The sequence below is a fragment of the Loxodonta africana genome, chromosome 24 (assembly GCF_030014295.1).
Source record: "Loxodonta africana isolate mLoxAfr1 chromosome 24, mLoxAfr1.hap2, whole genome shotgun sequence".
Taxonomy (NCBI): domain Eukaryota; kingdom Metazoa; phylum Chordata; class Mammalia; order Proboscidea; family Elephantidae; genus Loxodonta; species Loxodonta africana.
Window position 1 is genome coordinate 37,083,875 of NC_087365.1, and position 16,094 is coordinate 37,099,968.

Sequence of the window (16,094 nt, forward strand, 5' to 3'; positions counted from 1 at the left end):
GGTAAGTCCTTCGAGTTTGGGAGAGTGGAAAAGCAGGGTCCCAAGGGCTTCTGTCAGTGACAGGTGCCTGAGTTGTCAGAGAGAACCGTGGCCGTAAAACTACTGACAGAATTAAGAAATGGATTGTTGTCATCAAAAGCATGTTTAAGCACTTATCTTCCTAGGCCAGGCTGCAAGTTGTGCAGAGTTGAGTCCCCCAGCCAGTTCTCCTGAGAACTCCCAAAACAGAGCTGTCTTTATTCTCTCACTCACTGCGTGACTGTTTACTGAGCTGGGAACATGAAGACAGAGTTCAGTCCCTGTCTTCACAGCGCTCACAGTCCACCTTCATGAAATCAAGGCTTGGAGGTAGTGGGAGTCGCTGATGACTGAGATCAGTGGGAATGTGATGTGCAAGAAGAGATGGTGTGATGGAGTGGCTTGTCAGGGCTGTTCTCGAGAATTTTGGAAAGAGACAGTTGTTAGCCTTAAATAAGCTCTCTTAGATAATCAGGAACGGCTTTGTGGTAGAAAAAAAAAAAGGTAGAAGCAGCTTAAAAATAGTATGGGATTGAAAAATACCCTAGGAGAACCCCTGGGAGAGAAGGTAGTGAGGGCCCTGAGCTGGGGGGGAGAACTTTCTCAGCAGAGGTCTTAAGGCTCCACTAGATGGGATTTTGGTTTGGGGGGTGATGAAAATGTTCTGTAATTGTTGTGGCGATAGTTGCACAGTTCTGAATACACAAAATACTATTAAATTGTATACTTTAAATGAGTGGATTTATGGTATGTGAATTATCTCTCAATAAAACTATTTTTTTTAAAAATCCACTGAAGAAGAATAGACGTGGCGCGGCAAGTGTGAGAAGTCTGGGGTTATAGAGGTGTAGGCAAGAGACCCCTGCCACTGATTAGGGCTCTGGCTTAGAAGACTGTTGGACTTGTGAAATGAAATTCAGAGATTGACAGCATTTTGCAGTTGACAAACGGTAAGCCAAAAGGGGCAAATACACGCATGTTGGGCCCTATGGCATCAATTTCACCAGTGTACCGAGACAGGGTTGTGGAGAACAGGGACCTTTCTTCCCTGTGTTTCACTTAATTTGGAAGTGAAGATAGCTAAGTATACTCTGTAGAGAAGTAACTTAGGGAGGCCTAAACCAAAGAGAAAAGAATTAGTGGAAGCAGGTAAAGCTTAGATTTATGTCCCTTCAGCTAATTTTTTTTAGGTTAAGTATGTGGATGAAATCATTTTGGCCCTCTGAGCTTTAAGCCTGACTCCTGGGGCCTCTGTAGTCTACTAAGAATGAGGAACATAAGAAAGATACTTTAGAATAAGGAGAAGTAGAAGACAAATCAAGGTAGGGGGGTTTGTTGTTGTAGCTGCTATTCTCTGTATGTTATGGGCAGGCCAGTGGCCCATTCTTTCCTCCTCTGCTCACTGTCCCGCTCTCATTCCCCAATGTTCACTCATTTCTAGGACATGGTTCGGCGTGGAGAGATCATAGACAATGACATCGAGGATGAGTTCTACCTCCGACGCTTGGACGCAGGCCTCTTTGTCCTCCAGCACATCTGCTACATCATGGCCGAGATCTGCAATGCCAACGTCCCCCAGGTAGGAGGAGCTCACCCTGGAAGAGCCTGTTCACCCTGCCTCCTTCCTTGCCCCCTGCTGAGGTAGAGCCTCTCAAGGGAAGAAGCGGATCACCCTCTCCTTGAATTCCTTTGCTCCATGTGAGCTCTGTTTTCCAGAGATGGGGCTGGGGTGAACACTTCCAATAAAACCTGCCAGGACAGATGATCTTCACTTTCCTTCTTAGATTCGTCAGAGAGTTCACCAGATCCTAAACATGCGAGGGAGCTCCAGCAAAGTTGTCAGGCACATCATCAAGGGTGAGTTGGGTAGCACTTGGATCTGGGGCTCCAGGGAACTAGATGTTTTCCGAGTCCTGTCGGTATCCTTGGTATTTGGTGCACAGCGTTCTCTGCACAAAAAGTGTAACTGTGTTGTCCACTTCGCTGTGTGTCCAGATCCTCGCTGGTAGCACAGCGAGGCCAGTATTAGCTTTAGGGACTGACAGCACCAGAATTCAGAGATCGTCAAGATGGACCGGTACTGCAGGCAAATCATTTTCCTCTCTCACCCTCAAACTACCCACTTCTGAAATGACAGATTGTGCTAGATCTGCTCAACAGGGCTACCTTTAAGTTGCTTACAGCTCCTATTGTAGGTGGGAGATGAGATGTGAAGATAAATAATACACCTTATAAAACGAAGAGACTCCTGGATTTGAATCCTGGCTCAGCCATTTACTGTGTTTCCTCAGGCAAGATCCCCAGTTGCTCCATGACTTCATAAAATGGTAGAGAGGATTAAAGGAGATGATATATGTAAAATGTCTGACCCTTATAAGTTCTCAGCAAATATTAGTTATTATGAGCATTATGGAATATGATAATTATCATCATTATAAGTGAGGCATAGCTGCAATCTATGGGAAGCCTGTAGAAGAGGCGCCATTGATTTGGGTCTTAGAGGCTCAGGACAAGGGCATTCCAGGAAGAAGGAACCATACGAGTGAAGGCATAGGGGCTAGAATCATATGGTCAGCACAGGGCTTCCCAGGCAGGTGGAAATGGCAACTCCGTTGTGCCCATTTTGTATATGGAGAATTTGAGACACTGGAATTCATTGTCTTCTCCCTTGGAGAAAGAGGAGAGAAAGGGGGGACCCATTTGTGAACGTAGGCCAGCATCTTGCCTTCCCTAACAGCACGCTGCCTGCTCCCAGCTCATTCTCCGCATCGGACCCGCATGAATTACTGCTCAGAGTGTCATTCCACCTCCTCCCTAAGGTGTAGCCGTGGTGATTTGCAACGCCAGCCTTTAAATGGCATTTATTTTTAACGCCCACATGTTCAATTAGAACTTTTTATTACTCTCAGCTCTGCTCTCTTGCATTTAGGCTTTTCCCTGCACTTCCATCCCTGTAATCAAAACAGTGATCTTCTGAGAAAGAAAAAGTTTTTAACAGGTGCTGACACATAGTAGGTGGATGTTTTTCCTTCTAAAATTCTAACACAAATACCTTAGATTATTCAGAATTTTCAGTTGTTATGAGCTAGCCTCTGTCTTCCTCAGATCCTGGGTTAATTCCTCTAACCCGTCGCCATCAATTCCGACTCATAGTGACCCTATAGGACAGAGTAGAACTGCCCCATAGGGTTTCCGAGGAGCAACTGCTGGATTTGAACTGCCGACTTTTGGTTAGCAACCAAGCCTTTAACCACTGAGCAACCAGGGCCCTGGTTGATTCCCCTGGTGCCTATCAAAGAGCTGGGCACATACGAGAAGCCAAATAAGCACTTGTTGAATGAGCGTATGGACAAGTGAACGAGTGAGTGAGAAAGTAAGCAAACATCCTGTGAAGATGCTGTGTTCCTGCCTACTCTCGTTTCTCTCCCTTGTTGCTTTCTTTCCTTTCTTTCCTTGTACCCATCCTTCCAGGCCCAGCTCCAGCCCTTCAGCTCTCTCTCTCCCCATCAGGCTTCACAGCCAGGCATTAGTAAATCCTGCCATTTTTGCCTCCGAACTCAATCTTGAATCCATCCACTTCTCTCCATCTGTTATTCTCCATCGTAAAAGCACCCTGTTTATTTACTTCCTAGCCCTTATTACAGTCTGTAGTTGTTTTTATTTATGTGTTTGTTTACTTATTTTCTGCCTCATATATTAAAATGTAAGCTCCATGATGCAGCTTTGCTGCCTTGTTACCATGTATCCTGAGGACTGTAGCAGTGCCAGGCACATGATAGGAATCCAGTGAATTTTTTAAACTGTGTTGAATTAAGCCCTACTCTTGTGTGCATTTAATTTGGCAAATGTTACTGAGGCTCTCCTAGGAGCTAGGCACAGTGCTAGATAGTGTGCTCCAAAGGTGTCACACGGCATCTGCCCTCATGGAGTTTCTAGTCTTCTGGGAGGACATAGATGTACGGATGGCCAGCCATATTCAAAGCTAAAGGAAATAGACGCTTAGTAGCTACTGAGCTAGCATTGGTGAGTGCCAGGCTCTGTATCCAGAGCTAGATCCAGAGAGGAATCAGCACGATCCCTATCCTTAGGCATTCACAGTCTAGTGGGGGGAGATACTCGAAACTAATTATAACGTGCTAAGTGCTTCGTTAGAGTCGTGAACAGTGTGCTAAGGAAGTGGTGAGGAGTCAGTCCTGGAGGCATAGACAGTGCCATGGAGTCTCAGAGGAGGGAGAGGCTACTTCTTCCCAGGAGTGGGAAAGGTGTCCCAGAGGAGGGGCGCTTGAGGGAAAGGCGTATTCCAGGCAGAGGGAGCAGTGGCCCAGAAGCAGGTCAGAACATCGGTAGCCTTTGTAAGGATGCTGGCACCGTCAGCAGAGGCAGAGCAGGAATGCAGGAGCTGGAGCATTGGGTGGGGCTGGAGGGTGTTACTGGCCAGGGCTCATGAGTTCTGTCGGGTACACAACAAGTTTTGGGGAACGGGTAGTGACTGCATCCCTGGGCTGGCCAGCAGACTGTGGGACATTCTCATCAGAGATGAGGAGAGATGCTGGTTTAGGGAACCTGAAGTCAGTGGTGTGGAGGTGATATTTAAAGGCAGGGACAACATTGCCTAGGTTGAAGAGGCCCTCAACGTGACTGACCATTTTTTAAAAAATGTTCTCTCCTACTAGAAGAACTAGATGGTGCCCGTTTACCAACAGTGACTTAATGGTCTGACTGAGACTAGAGGGACCCCAGAGGACATGGCCCCTGGACTCTCTGTTAGCTCAAAACTAAAACCATTCCCAAAGCCAACTCTTCTGACAAAGATCAGATTGGACTATAAGACGTAAGATGATACTGGCAAGGAGTGTGCTTCTTAGCTCAAGTAGACACATGAGACTAAATGGGCAGCTCCGGTCCAGAAGCGAGATGAGAAGGCAGAAGGGGACTGGAGCTGGTTGAGTGCACACGGGAAATACAGGGTGGAGAGGGGGAGTGTGCTGTCACATTACAGTAAGAGCAACTAGGATCACATAACAACGTGTATGTAAGTTTTTGTATGAGAAACTGACTTGAATTGTAAACTTTCACTTAAAGCACAATAAAAGAATGTTCTCTCCAGGTGGAAGGTGATAATTAAGGTTCCCCAGCCCCTCTCCTTGGCATGCCTGTGGTGTGTGCCTGTGCAGCCTCTCTCTCTGAACAGCCCATGGCCACCTGTACAGCAGGGACCCCCAGGGTCCACCACTCTGTTGGGGTAGGGCAGTACTGAGGTTGGAAAGGGGTGAGGCTATGCTGGGGGTTGCAGGCTGGGGCTCTGCCAGGCCTACCCCCTGAAGCCCATCTGGTTCTGCTTTTATCCCCTCCTCCTCCTGCCCCTGCTCCCTTCCATCAAAAAACATGAAAAACAAAGCCTCATAAAGAAAACCAGCTCATCGGTCTGTCCTCTTTGATTTTAATTTTGTTTTCAGTTTGGGTTGCTGCTTTTTTTTTTTTAACATACTAATTAGATGCAGGCTTTTTTCTTTGATTTTATGGCCTACATATTTCCTAAGTTTTGCCGGCAGGATGACAGCTGATGTATCCCTTGAGGTTTCAGGAAAACGCTGATGAGGCAAGCCCAGCAGGAGACTTTTCCCTTTATTTTTCTGTCCCCTTTCTCACGCCTCTCCTCCCTCCTTTTCTTTTGGGGGTGTCAAGAGAGCTGGGAATAATTGATGGCTCATTAAAGTCCTCCTTTCTGCAGACTGCTTACTCGGCGCTCCAAAAGTCCAGCCTTCCCTGGGACTGGCAGCAGCTCTGGGCCCAAGGACTGTGGGGCCCACACAGGGCTGAGAAGGAGCGATGGTCTCTTTACCCATCTTATCAGACCGTGTGCTCCACAAGGACAACGACGGTCTTCCTGCCTTGTGTCTTTCGGGGGTCTGGTACCATGACTGGCACAGGGGAGGGGCTCCCTTACTGCTCAGTGAGTGAGTGCTGTGGTGGTGCTTTGGGCTTTTTGCACTGTTCCAAAATGCGGGACCGTGAGAGGCAGAATGTCACTTACAGAGCACCTCCTCTGTGCCAGGCTTTTACTGTACATTGTCACCCTAGAAAGCAGGGCAGAAGCCTCCATTTTGCAGATAAGGAAAATGAGACTCATTGAGATTAAGTGACATTATCCAAGTCATTAGTAAGGTTGGAAGCTGGATTCAAACTCAGAACTATCCGCAGTGGTGCTTCCATCATGCAGAAAGCAAAGCCCTAACTCGACTGATTGGCTGATAGACTCCTACAGGGTTTTAAGAGAGAAAAGAAAATTCAGGGCATCCACCTTTATAAAGCACCCATTTGGTTCTACACAGGTTGCTGAGTGGGCCCATAAGATGAATGAGACACTTTGGAGGCCCTGTCCCAAAGGGGCATACAGTCCCATCGCAGGTGAAATACCTAACGCTGACACAAAGCAGAATGAAATCAGTGGTGAGACATGGAGTGAAGAAGTGGGAGTGAAGAAGGCACAGTTAATTCTGCTGGGGCTTGGGAGGGTCGTGAAGATGCAGGGAGGCCGCACCGAGGTGGCTTCTTGATGCAGGAGAATTTCTGTCGGCAGATGTGTATGCACATCATTGAGTGGCCATCTCCTTGGATGTGGCATAGGAACTGTGGCCTGGGACTGGTTCTTAGTATAAATACTTGTGCCACGGGTTACTGTGGAAGCCCCTGGGGAGTCTCATAAATGCTTTTGTCCGCTGGTGAAAGTTGTCGGAAAGCCACCTGCATGCTTGGGAGCAGCCGAGGCCATTGTACAGCAGCAGGGCTGTTTTCCGGAGGGAAGCTTAGAGGATTACTGGCTCAAAATTCTCACTGGTGGGCGAAGAGAGTGAGCCAAAGACGTCAGAATGCTTTCAGAAATTGGCCCATGGCCCTTTAATTTGCTTGTGCTCTTTATGGCTTGAAATATCCTCTTAGAAGCTTATAAACATGTATTTCCATATTGACTTGGAGCTCTGGGTAACCTGAGCTTTGCCTCTACTTTTTTAAAGCTGCAGAAGCTGATAGGATTTATCTTCTGATGACATGTTGGTGCGTGTGTGATTTGCACCACGTCACACCTGCTGTGGCTAGTCGGTTATTTGGAAGTAAGAACCTGATAGCCAGCTGTGTGTGAATCTGATAGCCAGGTACCTCGATGGGGCTCAGGCATCTTAGGGTCACCTCTGGATGTCTTCAGCAAAATGTCAGATTTGCTGCCCCCTGAGCCTTGCACTCAGTTCGCCCAAGGGGGCTGTCAGGAAACGCTGGCTTGGGTGATAGTGTGGTGTGCGAAGGAGGGAGAACCAACTGTGTGCTGGGCACTCTGCTGAGATATTTTACCTGTGTTATCTCCTCTTACTCACAGTCACAGTTATCATCCCCACTTTATAGATGAAGAAATGGAGACTCAGAAAAGTTATAGGGGTACAGGGAAGTGTTCAGATTGTGGAATCTGCCATCAGGCTGCCTAAGTTCAAATCCAAGCTCTATCACTTCTAGGATACCTAAGGACAGACAGCTAGAAGTGATAGACACCTTCATCTGCACCGTGGGGACAGCCTGCCGTGAGAGCTAGCTGAGGTCTGTGTGTAAAGTGCTTACATGTTGGCTGGCACATAACACATGCTTGATAAATATTAACTACCTTTGTTGTTGTAGTTATTGTCTAAGCTGACCCACTTAGGAAGTAGCAGAACTGAGATGCAGACCAGTGTAAATTCAGGCTTTGTGTAACTTTGGGCACATTCGTGGATAACATGTTTGTGCCTTGGTTTCCTCCTCTGTAAAGAAACAAACCTAAAGTAAACATCAGCCCTCTCAGGAAGGCCGAGGTTGAAATGCAGTCAAATGCCTGGCAGAGAGTAGGGACTCAGTAAATGGAGATTTCTTCCTTCCCATCCTGAACCTAACCATTTCACCTGGAGCTGGCGGCAGCCTCGACCCAGATGCAGGCAAGAAAGCCTGTGATCAGCACCCAGACCAGACTCCTCAGGGCCTTGGGTGGGTGGTGGTGGTGGATGGTGGTGGGTGGTGGTGGGTGGTGGTGGGCGGTGGGGGGATGGTGGTGGGTGGTGGTGGGCGGTGGGGGGATGGTGGTGGGTGGTGGTGGGCGGTGGGGGGATGGTGGTGGGTGGTGGTGGGCGGTGGGGGGATGGTGGTGGGTGGTGGTGGGCGGTGGGGGGATGGTGGTGGGTGGTGGTGGGCGGTGGGGGGATGGTGGTGGGTGGTGGTGGGTGGTGGGGGGGTGGTGGGGGGGGTGGGGGGGTGCTTTCCCAACCAGCTAAAACGTCCTCAGGACCAGGGGGACATGACCTGTTAGCATCTAGACAAGAGGATTCAGTTCCTTCTCTTTTACCCCAGAGCGCCAGCAAAACGTTCTCTGCCTTGAGAGGTGCAACATCTAAACGTTCCCAGCTGATTGTTGTTGAGGACTATCTTTTAGACCTGAAGAATTTTCCTTTCTCAGTTTCTATTCTGTGGTGGTTTCTGTGTCTTCAAACATTTTCAGTGTGAAAATATTGGCATTCCTTTTCTGCCCACATCACTCTTCCTTTTCCTCCTGCATTTTTGAAAGGGTAAGCATTTAGGGCTGAAGGTCCAGGAACCTGAACCAGGTTTGTGAGCACAGGTCCCTGGAAGACGGTTCTTTCTCCTCTACTGCCTCGGCTCCCCACCACCCCCCACACCCCTTAACATAAACAGAACAGCTTGTATTCCGTGCCTGAGTAGCAAACCTGCTGCCCAAAGTTTGCTTTAATATTTATGTGTTCAGCACTGCTGCCTGTTTTTGAGCTCCATCAAAGCCTTTATTATAAGAACATTTGAAAATGCTGGGGAAGTAGAGAAGGGAGTTGATATGTCTACCATCTTTGTCGCTCTCCAACCCAGCTCGTCCTCTTCCTCTCTCCCCGCCTCCCCCTGCCCTGGCCCATGCCTCTTAGTTCTTCCTTCATCTGGTACTTCTCTTTCCTCTCTTACACACACACACACACACACACACACACACACACTCTCTCTCTCTCTCTCTCTCACACACACTCTCACACACACACACACACTCTCACTCACACACACACACACTCTCACACACACACACACACACTCTCACTCACACACACACACTCTCTCACACACACACTCACACACAGCAAAGAACTCTTTCCCAAGACCTCTGGGAGGAATCTGTTCAATATTTATAAACTGCTGCAGCAGCTGCAATAACCAGAGGTAGTTGGCACCACCAAGATTTGCTCCAAATAGGATTCTACTCTGGAAACAAAGAATGAGTAGGGGTTAGGGGTGGAGGGCTAGGGGTGAGGAATACAGTTGATGCAGGCTACCAGGGCAGTGTGAGAACATTAGGCTGGGTTGGCAGACCTAGGTTCCAGGCCTGGATTCCAGGCCTGGCTCCATGGCTGGCTCTCTGTGGGACCCTGGCCAGTCACCTGCCCCCTCAGGGTTGCAATAAATTCCTCAGAGCCCTACCAGCTCTGATATTTGGCGACCTGGTATGCGGTGTTTGGCTTCAGCTGGGCTACCCACATCTGTCTTGCTTTGGCCACTAGGCCCCTTTACTGTAACACATTCCTTCTAGAGTCTTATCTTTAATGAGGACTTTAGCCAGATGCCCTGTGGGACTGGGCTGCTTTGGAATGCTCACAGAGCAGGAATTGGTTCCCAGAGGATGGGGAGCAGGCAGGGTAAGGTATTGCTTGGGTAACATGATGCCACTTGGGGACCAGCCCCACCGCTGGTGGCTTTTTCAGTGCCTTTTTACATAACTCACATGTATTTGGGGGTTTGAATTCCAGCTCCTCTGCCATTCTAGACTCTGGCAAATGGCTTAATTTTTCTTATAAATCTCCGTTTCCTCATCTGTAAACAGGGATGATGTTCTCTACCTCATATGAGTGCCGCAAAGATGACGTGAGACAACATACATAAACACATGACACCTGAGAGTGCGGAGTGCATGTTAGTGCCCACTCCACCTTGTTTAAGACAGCTCTGCTTCCAGGTGACACTGACTCAGCTCACTGGCCAGGTGCAAGTCTGACATCCTGTTTCCAGAGAACGGGTGACCTGGTTTATTTGCTCCCTCCCTACAGACTGCCTGACAGAGGAGGCTTGCCCGTAGGATGGGTGTTCTGAATACCAGTGGAACGAGCTTTTTCTAAGGCCTTGGCTGAGGTGATTCCACAAGGGGGTTGGTGCAGGCTCTGGTTTCCCTCTAGTCTGTGCATCTCTGGGAAAAGATTAGGTCCTCCAGGGAAGCTGGCTTCACTGTTGGAAAATCACTGCCCCAAAGGATCAGGCTGCTTCTCCATTTTCTTCCCTCCTGGGCCTGAGAATACATTAGGAGAGCAAAGTGTTAGTTCAATCCATTAAGATTCTTGCTTCCAGATCTTGCCTCCAGGGGTATTAAATGCTAGAGTAGCCGTGTCTCTCTCTCCTGGGGCAGCGACTCTGTCAGTCACATGTGAGGGAGAGATACCACTTACATACGGCCCTGTGGCCTTTCCCCGTGGCTCGGTGCCTCTTTGCCCACCACCCCAGCCCCTCCTTTCAGGGGCCTTAGTAGGAGGCATCGCAGCCATTTGCTGTTGGAGGTGATGGATGGGCCTAACAGAGAGGATGATTACCAGGGAGAGACACACAGCTGGCACATGTCTGAATCCCCAGTCCCATTTTCCGGCACATGTCCAAAGTAATAAATAGAAAGGAGGAAGAATGGAGAAGTGGCGGGAACACAATCATTTCCCCAGCATGGTGTTGAGGGAGGGGGTTGCACACTTTCTCTGTCTCCCCGGTCTTTGTCAGACTTAGGTCAGCAGATGTTTTCTCATACAGAAAGTTCTTACCTAAGACTCCTCTGCCTCAAGCCGGGTCCCAGGGGGCAGAGATGCCAAGAGTAAGCCAGGGCCCCTACCTTCATAAAGCTCCCAGCCTGGTGGGGAAGGACAGGAAGAGAGGATGGTCTAGAAGTCAGGCCTCAGTGTGGGGGAGACAGAGCACCCTGAGAGCAGGGGCAGGAGGAAGAGACAACCAGGAATGGTTTCATGGAGAAGATGCCTTTGAGATGGACCCTGAAGGATATGTAGAATTTCCTCAAGTGACGTTGCCGTCCTGAGTGCAGGGGACTCCGGGAGGGGACTGATGTTTCTTGAGCAGCTTCTTTGCTGAGTATTTAGGTGCATTTTCAGAGGAGGAGACGACCCAGGGTCACTTCGGATTGTGAGTCAGAGACAGGATTCCAAAAGCCCACAAGGTTGTGCCATCTTGTTTCTGTGGGCAAGGGGAGGGGTCGGTCAGGGACAGGAGGAGTGGGCCCACCCAGGACCCCTCATCATCCCTCATACCCTGGACTCACACCTGTAAGTTCTACACATCATTTTTGCCACCACACCCACCACTCCCCATCTCCTAGAGCCAGGATGAGCACATACGTTGTGGTTCCTACGGGACACCACTGAGAACTGAAGGAGCATTATTAATTATTGTCACGGGGAACGGGGTAAACCAGAACTATCTTGGGCAAACCGGAACATACGGTTGCCCACTTTAAAGCTCTTTGATTGTGTTCTCTGAATTCTGGCATCAGCATCATCCCCCATATCTTCACCTTCTTTTGCATATTTCCTTTGTCTTTTTTGCACTGAGTGAAACCTGGCTTTCCCCTGTAGCCACCTCACTTGGTGGCTGTTTTCTCTCCCACACCACTCCGACCACTGTAGACAAGGGTAGGTGTCTTCCGTGCTCCTCATAGACACCTCTAGACCATTCTCTCCTTCCTTTCTCCCTAAAAAAATCCCAACTCTTAGAATCTTATATCAGCGGACTATACTACCCTCAGCCCCTCCCATTGGTAGAGGCGCCTGTTCCCTCTCATTCCTTCTCCAACACTAAACCCCTGCTAGTTGCCACTGAGTTGACTACCACTCATGGTGACCCCACGTGTGTCAGAGTAGAACTGTGCTCCATAGGGGTATCAATGGCTGATTTCTCAGAAGTAAATCGCCAGGCTTTTCTTCCAAGGCACCCCTGGGTAGTAGACTCAGACCTCCAGCCTTTTGGTTAGCAGCTGAGCACGTTAACTGTTTGCACCACCCAGGGACTCCTCTCCAACAGTGCTTTATCATTTCCTTCGGTGTTTTCAGTATCCACAGCTCCTTCTCTCACATCCCATTTTCAAACTCTCAGTAAATCTTGTTGGCTCCACCTTCAGAATAAATCCAGAATCCAAAGACTTCCCACTGCCTCGCATTACCTTCCTGGTCCAGGCACCATCAAATCACATCTTCTTGCTCCTGTACTTGCAGGGTGTTTCCCACACAGCAGCTAGAGTGATCCGATTAAACATGCAATTAAGAATCCAGTCACGCAACTCCTCTGCTCACAGCCCTTCTAGAGTTGCCCATCTCAGAGAAAAGGCAAAAGTCCTTACAGTGGCCCGCAGGTCCCACCCCTTGCTCTGGGCTCCGGCCATACTGACCTCCTTTCTGACCCTCAGATAGACCACACAAGCTCCTTCCCCAGAGCCTCTGCATTGCTGTCCCTCTGCCACTCAAGCCTAGATCATCACATGTGGATTTCCGTCAGGTCTTTAAGCAGATATCCCCTTCTCAGGAAGACCTTCTGACAGCCACCCTTGATATTTTATTTACTTTTTGGTTTGTTTCTCCACAAGAGCAGAGATTTACATCTATTTTGATCATTACTTTATCCTCATTGCCTCAAATACTGGTTCTCAGACTTGAGCGTGTATCTGAATCATTTTGAGGACTTTTTAAAACCCAGATGATGGCCCTGCCTTCAAAGTTGCCTCTTCAGTAGATCTGGAGCGAAGTTCCCAGGGGATGCTGCGGCTACTGCTCCTGGCCAGGGGCCCACACTCTGGGAACCCCTCACCCAGAGCAGTCCCTGCGCATAGCAGGTGTCCAGCCTATAGGGGCCGAGAGAATAAATGAGGGAGTGAGTGCGCAAAGGTGTGGTGAGGAGAGGCCTGTGAGCATGGCAAGGTAAGTTGGACCTTGTTCACTGACCAGGAGTTAGGCCACCCCTGCCACCGTGGGGGCTACTGGGGACCGGAGAATAGCACGAGCCTCTCGGGGGCCGGGATTGAAGGGAACGTATGAAATGACAGTGGACCCCATGCCCCGAATTCATGCCTAACCCTGCCTTTGTCTCCGCAGAGTACGCAGAGAACATCGGGGATGGCCGGAGCCCGGAGTTCCGGGAGAATGAGCAGAAGCGCATCCTGGGCTTGCTGGAGAACTTCTAGAGGCCCCTCGGCCTGGGCAGCACGGACTCGCTCTGGGCCTGCCTCCCAGAAACAGATTTTTACATGGCTGAGCGTGGCTTTTGGACAGATTAAAGCTGGTTTTGCTGTTCTTGGGCTGGTATTCTTTGTAGTGAAGCATCGCCATCTAAGCTTTACCAAGCACCTCCACCACAGCTGCCTCAGGACACGTCAGGAAGGCCAGTGGTTGGCCTCACTTTGCCGGTGAGGTGACTGGGGCTCAGAGAGCATATCCTTGATAAAATAACCTCTGTGGCTACCCTGGGCGCTGCCATGAGGCAGCGGGTTTATAACGAGAGGGGTTAAGAGTGGACTCACAAGGCTGGAAGCACTCCCTGGAAGGCACAGGGAGCACCGCCCCAGCCGCACATCAGACTCGCCCTGGAAACGGGGTGGTGGCACTTTAGAGATATTTCCATGTTGGGTTCAGCCCCAGCACAGTGACAGCAGATTCTCAAGCGTGGCCCAGCATTGGTGTGCTTTGAGCTTCTCAGGGATCCCTGGTGTGCACCAGGGCGGAGGCCGCCCCACCGCTTTAGAGTTGACAGACCTTAGGTCCACACCCCAGCTGTGACTTCTCCACTCCGACTCTCACTTCATCTGCAAACTGGGGGTAATAACACCCACGTGGTGCTTGTAGGGGTGACATGAACTTGAGCGGGCAGCACAGTGATGCACACAGGAGTGCACTGTCTACAATGTATCCGTCCTGCACACACTTGTGGCTGCAGAATTGCCATTTCAGCCGTGTTATATGGGTTGTGAGGAAGTTGGTCTCCTTTTCTGAGGTCGGAGTAGCTTTAGCATGGTTTTAGTCCATCCTTAAATAACACAGTCCTCATGGGTGAGGAGAAGGAGGAACAACCAATCTGAAAAGGCAGCATTTCATTAAATGAAATGGGTCGGCACATAGGCTGCAAGGGATGCCCCCGCCCTGGTGCAGGGCCCTGGCAGAGCCAGCTGGGCAGCAGCAGCTCTCTGCTCCTCCTTGAATGCCAAGGGAGAGTCAGCAACCAGGTGAGGCAACTCTGAATGAGATGGCACTGGTTTGGCTGGCACCTGCTTTGGGCCCGACACAGGTCTGGCATAGAACAGTAAGACAGGTGTGGCCCCTGCCCATCTGGCGTGCGTGTCCTGCCTGGTGGGGAAGACGGGCAGCATACCAGTGAGTCGTCACCATGAAGTAAGCATCCCGGGGAGCGGTGCTCAGTGTGGGTGTTGGGGCCCATTACAGCCAGAGTTGCAGTACGTTCCCATTTTGGATTTAGTCAGTTTTTACTTCAATTTTCTGTAACTGTCATAGCTACTGAGTGCGGAACACCAGCTACATGCTACGTGATTCCCATTCATTCTTTCTAACCTGCACAACAGCCCTGCAGCTTCCTTACCCCCAGTTACTGAAGCCAACACTGAGGTGTCAGAGAGGGCAAGTAACTCCACAAGGTCCTACGGCCAATAGTGGCTGAACCTGTGTTCCAGTTGAGGTCTGTCTGACTCCACAGTCCATGCTTTCCCCCACCACCCCCCACCCAAAAAGCTGCCTCTCTGTCTAGAAGACAGTCACGAATCACTGGCTGACGTCACACTTCGATCTGTTCACCTCGGTACGCAGTTTAATGAATTCACAAACACAGCATCTCCAAACGTAACCTATAGAACCATAGACTTTCTCAGCTGAGATTAGTGCTTTAGAGACCATTAGTCCTTCAGCTTTACTGGCATAAAAAATGTTTTTAACCAGGTAATTCTTGGATGTAGTACAGAAGTTCAAAATTTAACATAAAGGCATACAGTGAGGAGTCGCCCTTCCCATCCCTAGGTTTCCCTGTCCCTGGAGGCTGCCACTGTCACCTGATGATCCTTCCAGAGATGTTGGGTCCAGCAGTTTTCCAGCTGCAGTCTGCAGAAGGTGCAGGCTTCCCCGCAGCGCGGCAGAAGCCAACATAGAAAGAGGGTAGGTAGTGCACCTCTAGGCCACACAGCCCCCTTCACCCAGCTCCCTCCTTCACCCAACACCCCCTTCACCCAGCACCCCCCCGTTCACCCAACACCCCCTTCACCCAGACCCCCCTTTACCCAGCTCCCCCTTCGCCCAGCTCCCCCCATCATCCAGCTCCCTCCTTCATCCAGCTCCCTCCTTCACCCAACACCCCTTTCATCCAGCACCCCCCCTTCACCTAGCATCCCCCTTCACCCAACAACCCCCTTCACCCAGCACCCTCCCTCAGCCATCGCAGCTCCACCGTACTCTGCTTCCAGTGTGGGGGCGCCTGCTAAAATTCTGTGTGACCTGGAAGTTCCTCTGCTAAAAACAGGTTTGACCTTACCCCTTTATCTTAAAAACAGAGAAGTGGTACCTTTTCCCATCAGTGTTGTGGGGAACATGAGGTAGTCTCTTAGGATTGGGAGGGTGCACAGTTCCAGGGATTTGGGAACCAAGGAGACAGGGTAAGGAGAAAGCTTCAACCCACTGCACAGCTGAAAGAAAAGCTTTTGAAAGTACAGGGTAAAGATCCTCGTTAACCTTTTTAACCGTAGGCTTCTGGGATGTGGTCCTAGCTCTTGACTCTGCTATCTAAGAAGCTGCCTTCCTCACAAAGCAGCCCCACTCCACCACGATGGCTTCTCGGGCTTCAGCTAAAGGCCACCCTTGTCCAGTGGTCCTGACTCTACCTCCATGTCCCACTAGTCACAAGCTCTCCCCTTCCAACAAAGCCCTGGTGTCCAAGGCTGAGTGATCCCAGAGCTCAGCATCCCGGGGGTCAGTATACCT

The 16,094-nt window shown here is 50.0% G+C and overlaps 1 protein-coding gene across 1 annotated transcript in view; it reads left to right on the forward strand.

The window, feature by feature from the left end:
- The window catches only part of CTNNBL1 (catenin beta like 1), a 221,218-nt gene extending 207,805 nt beyond the window's left edge, over positions 1–13,413 (forward strand). Inside the window, exons 14-16 of the mRNA XM_010591671.3 lie at positions 1,460–1,597; positions 1,803–1,875; positions 13,215–13,413. Of these exons, the coding sequence (XP_010589973.1) occupies positions 1,460–1,597; positions 1,803–1,875; positions 13,215–13,303 (300 nt within the window). The 3' untranslated portion in view covers positions 13,304–13,413. The remainder of the gene's footprint in view (positions 1–1,459; positions 1,598–1,802; positions 1,876–13,214) is intronic.
- Positions 13,414–16,094: the final 2,681 nt, after the last annotated feature.